General features: G+C 33.4%; 1 protein-coding gene across 2 annotated transcripts in view; it reads right to left on the bottom strand.

Moving 5' to 3' along the window:
* Nucleotides 1-17,607, bottom strand: part of VPS13B (vacuolar protein sorting 13 homolog B) — a 775,748-nt gene that overhangs the window by 443,426 nt on the left and 314,715 nt on the right. For both annotated transcript variants that reach the window (XM_036830846.1, XM_036830848.1), the window contains exons 20-21: nucleotides 14,063-14,172; nucleotides 8,065-8,212 (exon numbers count right to left, since the gene is read on the bottom strand). In XM_036830846.1, the coding sequence (XP_036686741.1) occupies nucleotides 8,065-8,212; nucleotides 14,063-14,172 (258 nt within the window). The remainder of the gene's footprint in view (nucleotides 1-8,064; nucleotides 8,213-14,062; nucleotides 14,173-17,607) is intronic.

Consider the following 17,607-nt stretch of genomic DNA (forward strand, 5'->3'; position numbering starts at 1 on the left):
TCTTTGTATGGACACATGCTTTCATTTCTCTTAGGTAAATACTGAAAGGATATCATAAGTAGATATATGTTTAATTTTTTGAGAGACTACCAAACTGTTTTTCTAAGTGACTTTGTTATGCTACAGTTCTACCAGCAGTATATGACACTTCTAGGTGATGTATATCCTCACCAGTGTTGGGTATGGTCAGTCTTCTTAAATTTGTCTGTTCTGGAGGGTGTGTAGTGGTATCTCATTGTGCTTTTGATTTTCATTTCCCTGGTGACTACTGATGTTGAGCGTCTTTTTCTGTGCTTATTTACCATACATATAACTTTACTGGTATAGTGCTTGTTCAAAAATTTTGTTAAATTTTTTAATGGGTTGTCTGTTTTCTAATTATTGAATTTTGAGAGTCCCATATATATTTTGGATACAAGTCCTTGATAAATTATATTATTTCCATATATTTTCAAAAACAAAATTCAATCTTGTTTAAATCACTGTTATTGAGGGTTTTCTGATATCTTCAGCCAAACTTAATACAATCTTAAAAATTACAGTTAAATTACTGACTTCTTGCTTAGTTTAAAAATACTATATTTTGAAATCAGGTCAGGAAAAAAACATAATTAGAAATATTCTACATAATAGCCCAAGTTCATTGTCAAAAGAAAGATTCTTTAAAAAAAAGGAAGTCTGAAAACTTTCACTATCTGTAACATAAACAAAGTAACAAAGTGCTTTTTAAAATTTCAGGATTTTTCATATTTAAGTCTCTTTGAGAACTAAATAAAATAGAATTTCCATATGCTGGACAAAAATTTTAAATATCTGAAACATCATAAATATTTAATTTAATTTTGTTGGAAGCATGAATGACTCCAGGATATATTTAAGGACATATCAGGGAAGAAAAAACATGTCAGGAGTAGTGTTTCACTTTGGAGTTTATGCCAGGAACTGCACCACTGAAGTGACACCCGATTAAAGCCAGGCAGAACCTCCATGCTCATCACAGAGGGGAGTTGTTTCCCGGTATATCCAGTTGGTAGCTCTGACACAAAATTCTTAACTAGCTTAGTCCAATGGAACTGGGCTGAAAATTTAGAACAATTCCTTTAAAAAAAAAAAAAAAAAAAAAGACACTCTGAAGTTGGCTGGTTATATATTAGGTTTTAGAGAGGAATTTTTACATAGACCTCATTTTAGGGCTGGCTATGCCATTAAGGAATGAAAGAGGCAGCTAATAATCACAAAATGACTACTATAACCTGGAACTTTCATTTGTAAAAAGTACCATTAAATATTTTCTAACCTTGGGTAAGTTGCTTGACCTCTTAAAGACTCAATCTCCTTAACTATTAAGTGAAGGGGTATGTGGGATTATATGTATGTCTAATTTCCTAGACATACATATAATCCCACATGATTTTTCTACAGATATCCACATGCCTCACTCCCTCACCTGCTTCAAGTATCTAGTCAAATATGAACTTTTAGTGAGATCTACTGTGACTACCTTAATTATCATCTGACAGTTCACTAAAGCTCTGTACATTTTTCCCCTTTATTCTTTTTGTGCTTCAATTTGGCAAGTTTCTATTGCTATGTCTTCAATTTTATTATTTCTTCTTCTGCAATGTCTACTTTCCTGATAATTCCACCCAGTGAGTTTCTGATATCAGATATTATATTTTTCATCTCTAGAGTTGGGCATGGTTCCTTTTTATATCTTCTATTTCTCTCCAAATTGTATTCATCTTTCCTCAAACATCTGAACAGTTATAGTACCTGTTTTAATGTACAAGTATTTAATATACCTGCTAATGCTATCATCTGTCATTTCTCAGTTTATTTCTATTGCTAGTTTTCCTCCTTGTCAAAGTTGCCTGCTTCTTTGCATCTCTAAAAGTTTTGGGTTGGATGCTTGACAATGTGACTTTTAAGTTGTTACATATCTGGATCTTGTTGTATTCCTCTTAATAGCACTGGGCTTCATTTGGCCAGCAGTAAACTCACTCACTGTTTTGGTTTCTTCAGAGGCTTTTTTAAAGTGTGTTTAAGGTGAGTGTAGGTAGGCTTTACTCTATGGAAAGTTTAGCTCCAATATTGAGGTGTCATCTTTTTGGGGTCTTTACTGAATGTCCCGAATGGTCAGTTGGAATTGTAAACTAAGCACAGTGGGAACCTGAATGCCTTTTAGCCATGTGTGAGCTCTGGGAATCATTCAGACCATAGGTCCTTGGTCATCCTTTACCCAACTTTGTGGAGTCTCATCCTATTCAGGCACAGCTTACTATTCAGCAAATACTCAAGGAGAAATCTATCGCTGATCTCTGAAGCTCTTTTGCTGCATAGCTTTCTCTCTCTGAAACTCTGCCCCATAATTTCCAGTCATCTCTGCCTCCTTATACTTCAATCCCTTTGCTTCCCTAAACCTCAATTCAGCAAGACAGCTGAGTTCAGCTTGATACATCCCACCCTGCTCTGTGGTCTGGAATGTGCCTTCAGCCAAAAAGCCAGGATAATCCTAGGGCTCAACTCATTTGTTTCCCTTCTATGAGGGATCACAGTACTGCACTGCCTACTGTCCAATGTCTAGAAACTTTTTTTGTTCTCCCATATATTTTGACCAGTTTATTAGTTATTTACAACAGGAATATAAATCTAGTCCCTGTTCCTCCATCACAGTCAGAAGCTAAACTTCTATACGTTTAATTTGTGGCATTATCTACTAAAATTTACATCATCAATTATCAGGTCTTCATTTACTATTATCTTGGTATTATTTAAGGAGTCAAATTAAAAGGCCTTCTATTATTTCAACTGTGTACTTACAGTGCTTTAGACTTAAGAGGTAATATATAAACATGTAAGATAAAAATGGCTAGTATTTTTTAAAGAGATATCATTTATGAAGGATCCTGCTTTTTAAAGTTTTCATCTCCATTACAGACATTTTCATCAAGAGTTCCAATTTAATGTTCATAACATTTCCAAAACATAGGGTAAACAGATGTCATAGTTTTTAGTGGGCTCCTTGTTTTGAAGGATATATAGATTCTCTAGAAGATCATTTAGAATTTTGTGATAATACATTATCTTCATGTGAAACATGCTTTTATTCTGGCTTGGCCTGCCCTACGTGCCTATATCACTGAAATAGCGCTGTTCTGCTGTCAACACATTTCCAGTCATCAGGCACATGTTCCCCCTGCAGCCAGCTACTTAAGATTGGTTAATTGAGATTGGAAGAGGATGTCTGCTTCTTGATGAATAATTAAAAAGCAAAATCAAGCCCAGTGCAATATCGCCAAGCCTCAGTCTTCATGTGCCAGTACTACTACATAACTTGGCGATGAACTTAAGACTAACTTTGGACCTTAGGTTGAGAATATAAAAACTAAAAATTATTTTAATAAGAATTCAAGCATAAATTAACACATATCTCCACTTGTAAAATTCAGTTAAAAAATTAAAACGTGCATTTCACAACAATGTGAATACACATCCTCCTCAACTTAAAATGGGTTATGTCCTGATAAACCCACCATAAAGTGAAAATATCTTAGGTTGAAAATGCATTTAATATACCTAACCTACTGAACTTCAGAGCTTAGCCTAACCTACCTTAAATGTGCTCAGAACACTTACATTAGCCTACAGTTGGGCAAAATAATCAAACACAAAGCCTATTTTATACCACGTAGTTGAATAACTCATGTAACTTACTGAATACTGTACTGAGAGTAAAAAACAAAATGGTCGTATGGTTGTGAGTGTTTTGGTTGTTTACCCTCGTGGTTGCATGGTTGACTGAAAGCTGTGGCTCACTGCCCCTGCCCAGCATCACCAGAGAATCCCACCTCATATCACTAGCCTGGGAAAAGATCAAAATTCAGATTCGAAGTATGGCTTCTACTGAATGCATATTGCTTTCACACCATCATAAAGTCGAAAATCTGTAAGTCAAACCATGATGAGTTGGGGACCATCTGTATACTTAACACAATTAAACTATACACTTAAAAAGATTAAGATGGTAAAAGTAAAAAACAACAAGAAAAAAGGTTTGTGAAAGGCTACGAATACCTTACCAAATTCATTATAGCTTATGATACAATGTAAGTAATAATTAAAATAGTGATAACCACATTTAGAAGTAGATACAAATTCAAAGGACTCATAAAGCATTTCTAAATTAAAACTAAAACAGGAACTGTATACTCTAATTAAAAATAAAACAAAATTTTGAAACATAATTCTAAATAAAGAAAATGATTAGTACAGAGCATTCTCAAGAAAAGAGAGAACAATACCAACAAGCTTTCCAAAGAAGTGAAAATGGTGGCATCCAAGGGGCAAGATACATTGGTCATAAAGAAGAAATGTTATACCCAGGGATTTTTACTTTCTACAAATGCCCACAGTCCAAAAACAAGCAAGCACAGGCATCAGTTTGATAACTGTTCATTGTTATGCTAGCTTGAGTAAATATCTGGTGATACATAGACATCCTCACCTATAAGGAAAATACCCACAGGATATATAACCTAAGGGTTCTAGAGATGGGGAAACACTAAAGACGGAAAAAGCAAATATCCACAACTCAAATGCAAAGAACTACAGTTCACATTTGTAATTTGAAATAAAGAATAATGTGTTGTTTGTTGGATCATATGTTAGTTCTATTTTTAGTTTTTAAGGAACCTCCATACTGTTCTCCATAGTGGCTGTACCAATTTACATTCCTACCAACAGTGTAGCAGCGTTTGCCTTTCTCCACACCCTCTCCAGCATTTACTGTTTGTAGACTTTTTCATGGTGGCCATTCTGACCAGTGTGAGCTGATACCATATGATTCAGAAATCTCATTCCTGGGCATGTATCCAGAGAAAACCATAATTCGAAAAGATACATGCACCCCAATGTTCACTGCAGCACTATTTACAATAGCAAGGACATGAAAACAACCTAAATGTCCATCAATAGAGAAATGGGTAAAGATGTGGTACATATTTAAAATGGAATATTAGCCATAAAAAAGAACAAAATAATGCCATTTGCAGCAACATGGATGGACCTGGAGATTATCATACTGAGTGAAGTAAGTCAGACAGACAAAGACAAATATCATATGATATCACTCATATGTGGAATCTAATTTTGAAAAATGATATAAATGAACTTATTTACAAAACAGAAACAGACTCAGATTTCAAAAACAAACTTATGATTACCAAAGGGGAAATGTGGGGGGGAGGGATAAATCAGGAGCTTGGGATTAACACACACACACACACACACACACACACACACACACACACACACACTACTATATATAAAATAGATAACCAACAAGGACCTACTGTATGGCGCAGGGAACTGTACTCAACATTCTGTAATAACCTATATGGGAAAAGAATCTAAAAAAAAATGAATATATGTATATGTATAACTGAATCACTATGCTGTACACCTGAAAATAATATAACATTTTAAATCAACTATACTCCAATAAAATTTAAAAACTAAATAAATAAAATTTTAAAAGAAGAATAATGTGTTTATGTTTTTAGATTATCTATAAAGTAATAATTACTGATGAGAAATTATGTTTGGGGTTTTTCTTAATTTCTTCAAAATAAAATATTAATTTCTTATAATTAAGTGGGAAAGTATATGAAAGCAAAATAAATCTCAGATATTAACCGATATCATTCATGAATTGATAGGTAACCAATATGAGATGTGAATTTATCTATAAAACTTCTCCATGCATAGCAAATGCATTCTAAAATCTATGATATTTTCTACATAGTTCTGTCATGTAATTTCATTTAAATAAGTATTTTCTGTCATCTTTACTCATCCTTAACAATTACTTTACATCAATTATCAAGAGTGATTTAAAAAACTGGACTAAATAGTAAAGCAGGAGGTCAGAATATGTGGTTAATATCATATAAAATTAAACTTATTTTTATCAATTGATAACTTAGTGGACATTTATTTTATCTTATTAAGAGGTGATATTTATAAACCATTATGTAACCTACCAGTTCAAGAGATCTAAAGTCTGAAACTTAGCATGGTATCTAAATGAAATATCTAATTTTATATTAAAAAATCAATACAAGTTACAGATCATCTTCTTATGATACAAAAAATAAGCAAAAGCATTTTTATCAATTGGTAAAGAAAATCTCAACATATCAAAAGGCTTGTGGATACTGACAGGTGGAAGTCTAATGATTCCACAAAATAAACATAACATCCTATTTTAAGAAAAGTAATAGAACACAGAATAATAGTTATGTATAAAACTCCACAAAAATGTATGTTAGCATTTTTACTGTTGTTGTTTTTAAATATGATAAGGAAACTAACTTTTCCTCTAAACCACAAATGTTAGCTTTAACTTCCTTGTGTATATGATCATACTTTAAATTCCTTAAGGGCAGGGATCATGTCTTATTAATATTCCTACCCTCAAAATTACTTACAACAGAGTCTTGCCCATTATAGATATTCAATAAGTGTTTTCAAGTTACTGAAAAAATAAAACCTTTTTTAATATGGTTGGGGATATAAGAGTTATATGGAATAAAGCTGAATATCTAAGGGAAAACATTAGAAATTTAAAACACTACTTAAAATGAAATCATAAAGTGGGTTTTTTACTTCTTTTTTTCCGATTTGGATTCCTTTTGTATCTTTTTCTTCTCTGACTGCTGTGGCTAAAACTTCCAAAACTATGTTGAATAATAGTGGTGAGAGTGGGCAACCTTGTCTTGTTCCTGATCTTAGTCCATCAACAGATGAATGGATAAAGAAGATGTGGCACATGTATACAATGGAATATTACTCAGCCATAAAAAGGAAACGAAATTGAGTTATTTGTAGTGAGGTGGACGGATCTAGAGTCTGTCATACAGAGTGAAGTAAGTCAGAAAGAGAAAAACAAATACCGTATGCTAACCCATATCTATGGAATCTAAAAAAAAAAAATGGTCATGAAGAACCTAGGGGCAAGACGGGAATAAAGACACAGACCTACTAGAGAATGGACTTGAGGATATGGGGAGGGAGAAGGGTAAGCTGGGACAAAGTGAGAGAGTGGCATGGACATATATACACTATCAAATGTAAAACAGATAGCTAGTGGGAAGCAGCCGCATAGCACAGGGAGATCAGCTCCGTGCTTTATGACCACCTAGAGGGGTGGGATAGGGAGGGCGGGAGGGAGGGAGACGCAAGAGGGAAGAGATATGGGGACATATGCATATGTATAACTGATTCACTTTATTATAAAGCAGAAACTAATACACCATTGTAAAGCAATTATACTCCAATAAAGATGTTAAAAAAAATTTTTTTTAAATAAATAAAACAATTTTTAAAAAGTGGGTTTTTAAATTATACAAAAGGAAATAAAAGAAATTGTTTTATGGAAGAATATTTATGTTTTATATTTGCATAGGTGATCTAGCTAACAAAGAGAAGGGGGAGGAAAGAAGATTGAGATGTAGGGTGGATTGCAAGAATTCACTTTAAGCAGGAACATAATGATATTATTGGGAGATGATTCTCCATGGGTCTCTTGTGTTTTTGCCTGTCTTACAAGTAGAGGCAGTCAATGCCTTTGTTCCCAATGTTATTTTCAAGGATATCTGTACAGTGTACAGCCTCAGAAGACAAAGATATTGTCTTCCTTCTGAACAAAGAGCAGGTTTGCTTACAATCTTGTAAGGTACATATAGGGCCTCCCACTGGAGAAAATGGCAGGCATAATTTCTACCCATTATAAAGGTTCAGGTTCCTCTCCTGTAATATAATCCACTGTATACAGTTATCACTTGGCCCTCTTTGTGCCACCCTGTAGGAATTAGGCTTAGGGCAGGGACACAAAAAAATGCTAATACTTCGGTAACCGCTAATGCTATAGATTATATAAAGTCCTTTGTCTCCATTCCAGGATTCTTGTGCCTCTGGGCAGCATTCACGAAATTATGGCCTGGATAACTGCTTAGCTTAGAGGTAGGGTGAAATCACAGATCCTTTAGAATTCTTGACACATACCTGTTATTGTTTTTGTTTTTATAGGGCTGCTGGCATATTCAGAGGCCTGATATGATTGTTGCTTTGCCAAGGGCGCACTTCCAACAGACACCTCATCCTCCTTCCTTCTGCTAATTGGCATAACAAGAGGAACAGCTATCACAGGCTGCTGGAGAGAGTCAAATGAAAAACTGAATTATTTACTATTTCTTAAGCAGAGAAGGTTAAACATAGCATCACTGAAGAAAGTCCATCACATGTTGTGGTTGAGGCTTTATTGTTTTTTAGTTAATAATCACCCATAATCCCCATCCACCCAAAGATAACCATCATTAGCATTTTGATACATTTTACCCCAGTGTCTAAATATTTTGTTTTCAATTGAGGTATAATTGAGGTACATCTTTATGTTAGTTCCAAGTGCATGACACAGTGATTTGATATTTCTGTACATTACAAAATGATCACCATGATATGTCTAGTTATCATCTGTCACCATACAAAGATATTATAATTGACTACATACCCCATGCTATACATGGGGCTTTATTATTTTAAATCAATGAATCAATCAATCTCTCTTGCCCTCCCTCTTGGTCACTGTCTCTCACACACACTCACACAGGAACATTTAACAATTTCAATTTTAAATTAGAATTCTGTGCGAAAACCAAGAGAGCTTGGAAATAATTAAAGTTTAACATAAATTTTAGTAAGAAGTATAAAGGTAACATGTTAGAGGCAAATCAAAACTAAAATTAACTTTGAAAATTATGATCACTAGTAAATGAAAAGTTATCCTTATAAAATGATATTTTAGGGAAGTACTTCTATAAACTGATTAGGTACATGTTAATATGGACAATCCAATTTTTTTTGAGAATTGCTGAAAATCTCTATATTGTGTCTGACAAAGTGATATCCACAGTATATTTAGAAAGCACAGAAAAATATCTATAGTTAGAGAAAGCTGGAAAACATTACGATCCTATATTGAATGCATGAGTGCTGAGCTGGACAATAAAGCAGCTGTTTCATCTTTATTCACTGAAATAAAGTCTGATGTTACTGCTGATGACGCCCAATACAATCTTGTCAGATTTTTGGCCAAAAAAAAAAAAGTTATTTTTAAGTTTGCTTCAGGATCAAAGATCAATGTTGAACTGAGTGGAAAACAATCATCAAATGTTGGGTTTTAGCCACAATTGAGGAGGAAATTGCAGCTTGGGAAACAACAGATGATAACTGTGATACAGCTGCATCAGATGGTGAATCTGGAGGGGGTTGGTTAGGCTGGAGTGTGGTCTACAACATCCACACTTTTATAGATCCAACTTTAAGTTTCACCCAACTTATGATAACTATTTAATATTATTTAAATTATGAATAAATATTTCAATGAGAACATAGTTACATTATATAACCATATAATATAATGGAAAAAAAGCCAAATTATTTTACAAGTTATTCCCTATGGTGAGTAAAAGGACAAGAAAACTGATAATGAGAAAATGAAGGATTAAATATATTGTGGGAAACACCACAACGCAGAATATCTGCTTTCATGTTAAGTATTTAGTCAAACTGATAATATTTTTACAAATCTAAATAGGAAATAATATTTAAGAGCTAGATAAGAAATGCTGAGTCTAATTTAAACTTGCTCATCTATAAAACAAGGGGGTGGAGATGTCTACTAGAAAATCCCTTTATGCTCTAACACTTAGTGATTCCATAATCCCTTGAATTTCCTGGACATCACTTATAAACCTGGAATTAATGAAGCACTCAAAGAAGTTAGGACCAAGTTTAGAATCAAAATTAATATATAATATGTAATTACAGAAAAATTCCGTGCTGTATAGTGTGATATTTAATTCATGCACAATAGGTGAAAGATGAGATTGATGGAAGATATGATATTGGAAATACCCAGCAACAAACAAACAAACAAATCTTTCTTTTGGTGGTTGAGACTCTGAGTGCATTTTCACATCGGTAAAAATACAGTAAAAGGCCAAATAAAAACCCTTTCTAACAAGAGAGCAAGGCTCTTACATGTCTCTACACGGCTGTATCCAAAATACCTTTAACAGTGAGCAATAGAGACCCTTCATAAATATTTGCTGAATGATTGCTAATATAGTTCCTATATGTCAGGCATGAAGAGATACTGGAAAAAGAGTAAAAGATGAGTGATTCCCACTACTTTTTTTGGAAATATGACTACCCCAGTCAAAAATATCAAAAGAAGGAGCATTTATTTTTAGCAACCACCTGTTGCTCTGCTTACATTCTTCTGCCTTCTGGTACGGGATATTCCCCCAAATTTCCATTGTACCCTAGTCCCATATCTGCCCTATTGTTGCCCCATCAATATCCCGTGGTCCCAAAATACCTAAAAAGCCTTTTGTCCCTCTTCCTATAAAATTTTCCTTTATTATTAATTTAATAAATGTAAAAATATAGGAAATTATGAAGAATAAAAGAATATCCATATTTTCATTATAACCAATAATTACTGGCAATTAACAATTTATCATATTTGCTTTTTTTAAGGAGAAAAGTAAAATATTACAGATAAAGCTAAAATCCCCTCTGACTGCTAACTGCCCATTTCTCCCAGAGTCAATCACTATTATGATATTGATACAATCCTTTAATATTTTACACCCATATTAACTTACACATATGTCATATATATAGTTTATATATAATATATACTATATATAATATGTGATATGTGATAATATATAATATGTAATATATGCAGGGTGGTTTGGGAAAAATATAAGTACTCTCATATTGCATATGTCCTTGGGAAATTGATTTTTGCGTTAAATAGAATTTTGAGACTTCCATACTAAAACCTATTGAATAATTTTTAACAAAAAAATAATACATCATGTTAACGTGCCACGCTTTATTTATCTACTTTGTTAGAGACAGTCATTTAGGTTGTCTCCAATTTTACACCATTGCAAAGAATTCTGCAGGGACAGGCTTATACATGACTCCTTAGGCTCATATGAATGTCACTGTAAGAACACAGCTCTATCAAAAAGTGGAATTTTGGGGTCATAGGCTACAGTCATGTGTAATTTTATTAGACACTGACAAATTTATTAATTTTCACTCACAACAGTAGTATATGAGTTCATCCATTTTCTACATTTTCACCACTACTGAATACTAGGCTTTTTTCACACAACAGATTTTAAAAGTGAAGATGATTAGTTATGGGTTGACAGGTATTGAAACTGGGCAATAAGGTCATAGGGTTCAACTATACTCTCAATTTTCCATGTTGGAGAAAATGTAGAACTGAAATAGTAGATTAAAGGCATTTTCAAAGCATATTTTTGAGATATGCTGAACTGTAGCAAAATAGTAATACTATGAAGTGCTGACGAAAATATAAACTGTACACCAATTCTGGAATCAAACTGGCAATATTACAAAGGCCTTAAAATATGCTAAACCACACGCTTAAAGTTACTAGTTATACTTCTAAAAATATATTCTAAGTGAATAATTAAAGAAAAATGCAAATATGAAGATATTTATCCCAATATTATTTGTAACTCTGAATGATTAGGATTATGGGTATTTGTTAGTTTATCTTTTAAATGAAACTACTAGTTTTGAACTTAGAGAAATATTTATATTTAACTTAAAAATACTTATGAACCAATATAATAAAAATAAAATAAAAAATCAAAATCTTTGAAGGTACTTGGTATCAATCAAACAAATGTATAATTTACTTAAGCTGCTAGAACGCTACCTGAAATTCAGGGATATCTATGGTGTACTGGAGATAACTGCATCAATAACCAATGAAAAATTTCTAATACAATGAAATATCATTCAGCCCTAAAAAATAAGAAAATCTTGCTATTTGTGACAACATGGATGGACCTTGAGGCCATTCTGCTATGTCAAACAAAGAAAGACAAATACCGCATTTATATGTGGAATCTAAACAAAACAAAACCCAAAAAACCCAAAACATCAAACTCTACATACAGAGAAGAGAGGGTGTTTGCCAGAGACAGGGGGATTGGGGGAGGGGGGTGTGTAATGGGTAAAGGCAAAGTACTAACTTCCAGTTATAAAATGTAGTGTACGATATGATGACTATTGTTAATAATATGTACTGTATATTTGCAAGTCACTAGGAGAGTAAATCTTTTCTCAACACAAGGGAAAAAATTATTTAACTATGCGTGGTGATGGATGTTAACTAGACTTATAGTGGTGACTTTGCAATATATACAAATATTGGATTGTTATGTTGCTACCTGAAATTAATATACTGTTATATATCAATTATATCTCAGTAAGAAAAAAAATTTACAACTAAATTTTTCTCAAATTGTCCCTGCCATTAGTCCTAACTTCTCCATTACTCATACTCCATATTGTGTTAAACTTTCTAAAATCCAAGTCTATTTATATTAGTTTCCTATACTTCCTCTGTACCCTTTGGGATAAAGTCTCAAACACTTACCATTACAAATAAAATCTTTTATGAATTGGCTTTCAATTTCTACCAGTCTCTATAAGAACACTTGGCTCTAGCCTGGAAACACTGAAGGTCCCTTTCTTGCCAAGTTACTCCATCGTCTTTGCCTCTGCTCACAGTTTAGTCTAGAACAATCTTCCTTGTCTGGCTTACTTTTATGATGCTCAGCTCAATTGTCAATTCCTCCTTCTAACACCCATCCTCACCTGATCATGAGAATGTTTCCTTTTATGTTTTCATATACTCCTGTAAATACATCTAACATAGCAATTACAGTCAGCCCTCTGTTGATCTGGAACCCAAGGATACAGAGGGCCAACTGTACTACACCAAGGGACCTAAGCATTGTGGATTTTGGTATCCACAGGGGAGGGAGGACTGGAACCAATCCCCTATGGATACCAAGGGAGGTACCAAGAATGGCATTACTACTATATTCCTTCACATTATCAAATACACTAAATACCTCTAGAGGAAGGGATATTCTCAACCACGATTTCTGTTTCTATAGCTCCAGTACCTAGCATACTGCACTGTATTCTGTAAGTATTTGATAAAAGGAAGCATGAAATGGAGAAGGGATGGCAGAAGTTTCAAATGAAATTAGGACAAAATGAAGAAAAACTTTTAAAAAGATGCTCCTTGAGACACGGGTTGCACTTTTTTAGTTAATTTTTATATTCTTATGTAAATATAAAATTATACACTTTTCTCCTATAAATTAGCTTTAAGTTACCTCAGAAAAAAAATACAAAGCTATTCCAAGTAGAATGTTACAAAATTACAATTAAGTCAATGGGAAAATGCAATTCAATATCACATAAATTTGGCCTCAAAAATTCTTAGTTCTGAGATATACTAGATGTGTGAAAATAGGTAAGTTAATCTCAATAAGCATCAGTTTCTTCATCTTTAAAATGGGAATAATAAAACCCATCTGTCAGAATTACATTTAAGTATCATGACCTACATAGAGAATTACATGTAAGTATTCAGGAGACTATAATTAGCTCCTTTTGCTTTGTAATTTAGACCCCTTTAAACACACACATATCCCAAGTATTTTGCACCAACCATCCCAATACCAGAGTTAGGCACACTCAATGCATGTTTGTTGAATAAACCTACAGATGAAGAAGAAATGTAGAGATAATGAAAATGAAAGCTAACATTTCCTAAGCAATTATTATGTATTGGACACTCTGAGAACAAACATGTAGGCACTATGAGGGAAAATAAGCCAGTAAAATAGGACTACCTAACCTAGTCTCTCTAAAGTATCTGCTTTACAAGCAATTGTAGACCAAGTCCCTTTAACAATCAATGCAACTCTACTTTGAACTGTAATTTCTTGTACAGAAATTAAAGAGTATAATTGCTTGAAAGGGGTAGAAGAATTCTGGTTCCTCCATAAACAAAATCAACAGAAGAAATATATAACTCTAACAAATAAGAAAAAAAATTATTTAGAGAATTATAAAAATTTCTCACCTGCTGCATATGTTTACTGGTTCGCTTCTGAGGTTGATAAATGAGCCAGGTGTATAAGATAGGGTCAATATTAACTGCTAGTCCTTGTACATTACAAAGAAGTACGGCACCTAAAAAACAAGATTTTTAAATTGTTACATTCCTCCTAAAAATAATAAGCTTGATGTCACTTTACACCAATTAGTAGGAGAGCCATAATAAAAAAGATGAACAACAGTAAGTGTTGCCAATGATGTGGAGGAATTCAAACCTTCATACATTGCTGGTGGGAACATAAAATAGTGCAAATAATTTGGAAAACAGTCTGGCATTTCCTCAGAAAGCAAAATATACAGTTACAATATGACCCAACAATTCTATTCCTAGGTATATACCAAGAGAACTGTAATCAAATATCCACGCAAAAACTTGTACACAAATTTTCATAGCAGCATTATTCACAATAGCCGAACAGTGGGAAAACATGAATGTCCATGAATTGCTGAATGGATTAGCAAAATGTAGTAGAATCACACAATGGAAAACTATTTATCCATGAAAAGGAATGCAGTACTGATACATGCTATAACATGGATAAGCCTTGAAAACATGCTAAGTGAAACAAGCCAGTTACAGAAAACCACATATTATACAATTCCGCTTACATGAAATGGCCAGAACAGGCAAAACCATGAAGAAAAAAGTAGATCAGTGGATGCTGGGGCCTGGGGGGAGGAAAGAATGGGAAATAACTGCTAGTAGATATATGGTTATTTTGGGAGTGATGAAAATGTTCTGTAACTAGAAAATGGTGATTGTTGTACAACCTTGCAAATATACTAAAAACCACTAAATTATGCACTTTAAAATAATGTACTTTATGGAATTTGAATTATATCTCATTAAATGTGCATTTGCCTTTAAAAAATAATAATAAACTTTATTTTTTAGGCAAACAGCAATTTCTATACTGGCCATGAGAAGGGAATATTATCTCCCTTTTTTGTTTATATTACAGAACTAACTCATGATATGAAAGGAAGCATTATTATAACCACTTAATAAATCACTGTAAATTACAGCTTTAAATGTTCAGAAGCAGAGAGAGAGAGCTGCCTAGATGAAATGCAGGCTAACATTCTGACATGAAACACAAAGACTGAAGTGTAACAAGTTGCAATTCCATCCTACTAACTAAAACATTTTTGTCCCTCTCTAATAAAAAGTAGCTCACATAAACTTAACTAAAGCAGAATATTCCATTCTTAATTTATGTGGGGCAGGTCATGTATATCCATAAATAAGATTTTGCATTTCTACATATATTTTTTGATAAAAATAGTATTAGCTCCACTAGGATGTATAGAATATGAAGGAAGGGATATTAGTCAGTTTTGCTCTCAACTGTATCTCCAGCATCTGAAAAAGTACCTTCCACGTGATAGGAGCTGAAAAAAGAATCACAATAAATGGTAGACAGATTCTCAGGTTAGTTGAAAAAAGCCCATTTGTTCTATAATATTGCAGATAATTAAAACAGCTAGTACAATTAGTATAATTAGTATTAATACCAAGTCCTATGAAAAGTGAACCACAAAGAGATTGAGATACAAGGATGGAGGAGAGGAAGCAAGCAAAAGAGAAATTTCCTCCTTTTTCAAAGCTTTGCACAGAATTTTCAAACGAAATTTGCCATGTGTACTCCTGTTCTACTTTACATTGCTACTTCTCCCAGGAACCCAAAATCGGTATAGATTCCTAGGCAACATGCTGAGACAACATAAGCAATCCCTCCTTCCATGTAACAAAGCATGTGCTAGTGAGCAATGATTCACTCAAATACACATATCAGAAAGGAATGATGGGGAGAAGCTAAATACAAGATGACTGCAAAACAGGGGGGTCATAACTGAAGTCAATTGGAAAATACAATTTAATATATATTTTTTCCTGTAATAGAATGCAGATTCCTCATAAGAACCTAAATTCTCCTATTTCTCAAATACCACTAGTATACAGAATAAAGGCTTAATATGCTATATTATATTAAGGAAAATAAAATAAGACTTTCCCAAAATTATATCCTGTTTTCAAACAATTCTAACAGCTCTACTATGCCAGAGACTATCAACTCCACAAACTAACAAAAATATAGTATCTAGATATATGAGTATATATAGCAAGAGCTAATTTGAATAATGTTCTTGTTTTATAACAACTCATTCTATCAAAATGTTACTAGGTGAGAAACAGAATTTGTCCTGAAATATGAAAGACTATTAATCAAATCCTTTTTATTTTAAAGAAATGTGTTGAACACATTTAAATAGAGTTCAAAAATTCATTTAAATTCAAGAATACATAATTCAATCCTAAAAGTTAAAAGACTTTTCTAAAATCCATATACAGAAATAAAATTACAATTAGATTTAAATTACTATGAACTGCTTGCTGTCACATGAGCCCACAATAATATATTTTATAATTAATATCACATAAATATTAAAGACACCAAAATAATACATGGTTAACAATAAAGAATGTATTTTGTCAAAAGAAGGAATTACCACAAGAAAAAAACTTTGGGATCCAGAAGACAAAGGATCCAACACGGGAAAAAAGTGACCCAGGATGACAATAGTGAATTAGTGACAAGTACATGGAAAACTTAGAAACAACAAACAATTATTAAATACAGGAAAAACAAATGTTATAAAGGAAAGGATAACAAACCATAGGATAAACATGACCGTGCCATGAATAATATCTACAGACAGAACTATGTAAATTCTGAAAAAAATGAATTCATTTATTAATCAAATGTATAATACAACAATATCATACATTTGATTACTGGGAGTATGGGTACATCAGAGGAATGTGTGATGGGAGCTGAAGAGGGTAAAAGTTAGCCAATTATCATTTTCCACAGTTAGACAGCAATGAATAATGCTGTAAAATGAACAATCAAGAAAGAGCAAGAAAAGCCAAGTTATTTAAAAACATGGATGTAAACACCAAAATAATTACTAAAAAGACTTTTGAAAAGGGAACATTAAAAAACAGGTGCAGGTGACATGAGGGAGAATATAACTGGGATTCTCAAAATCGGGACAACAGAAAAGAGGGGTAGATGAGCTTTAGATTTTCTTGCTGAGGAATATCCTTATAGCCACTAGCAAAATGCAGAATAAATTTTTCTCTTTGAAAAAAGTCTCCAATTCATTGTAACATAACAGCTACAAATTAAGATCTGTGAATGAGTCCCATAACAAAAAAAATCAGCAAGCACTGCAGAAGGTAAGTGAGCAAGAGCCAGAAAAAAGAACTAACAAATTTAGACTTTCAAGCACTGAAGGTATTTGAATTCAGAAAAAGAGCTACGGGGACTTCGCTGGTGGCGCAGTGGTTAAGACTCCACGCTCCCAAGGCAGGGGGCCTGGGTTCGATCCCTGGTGCAGAAACTAGATCCCACACACATGTCGCAACTAAGAGCTCGCACTCCACAACTAAGGAGCCGGCGAGCCGCAACTAAGGAGCTGGCGAGCCGCAACTAAGGAGCCCAC

This window comes from Balaenoptera musculus, chromosome 17, assembly GCF_009873245.2.
Source record: "Balaenoptera musculus isolate JJ_BM4_2016_0621 chromosome 17, mBalMus1.pri.v3, whole genome shotgun sequence".
In the NCBI taxonomy this organism is placed as follows: domain Eukaryota; kingdom Metazoa; phylum Chordata; class Mammalia; order Artiodactyla; family Balaenopteridae; genus Balaenoptera; species Balaenoptera musculus.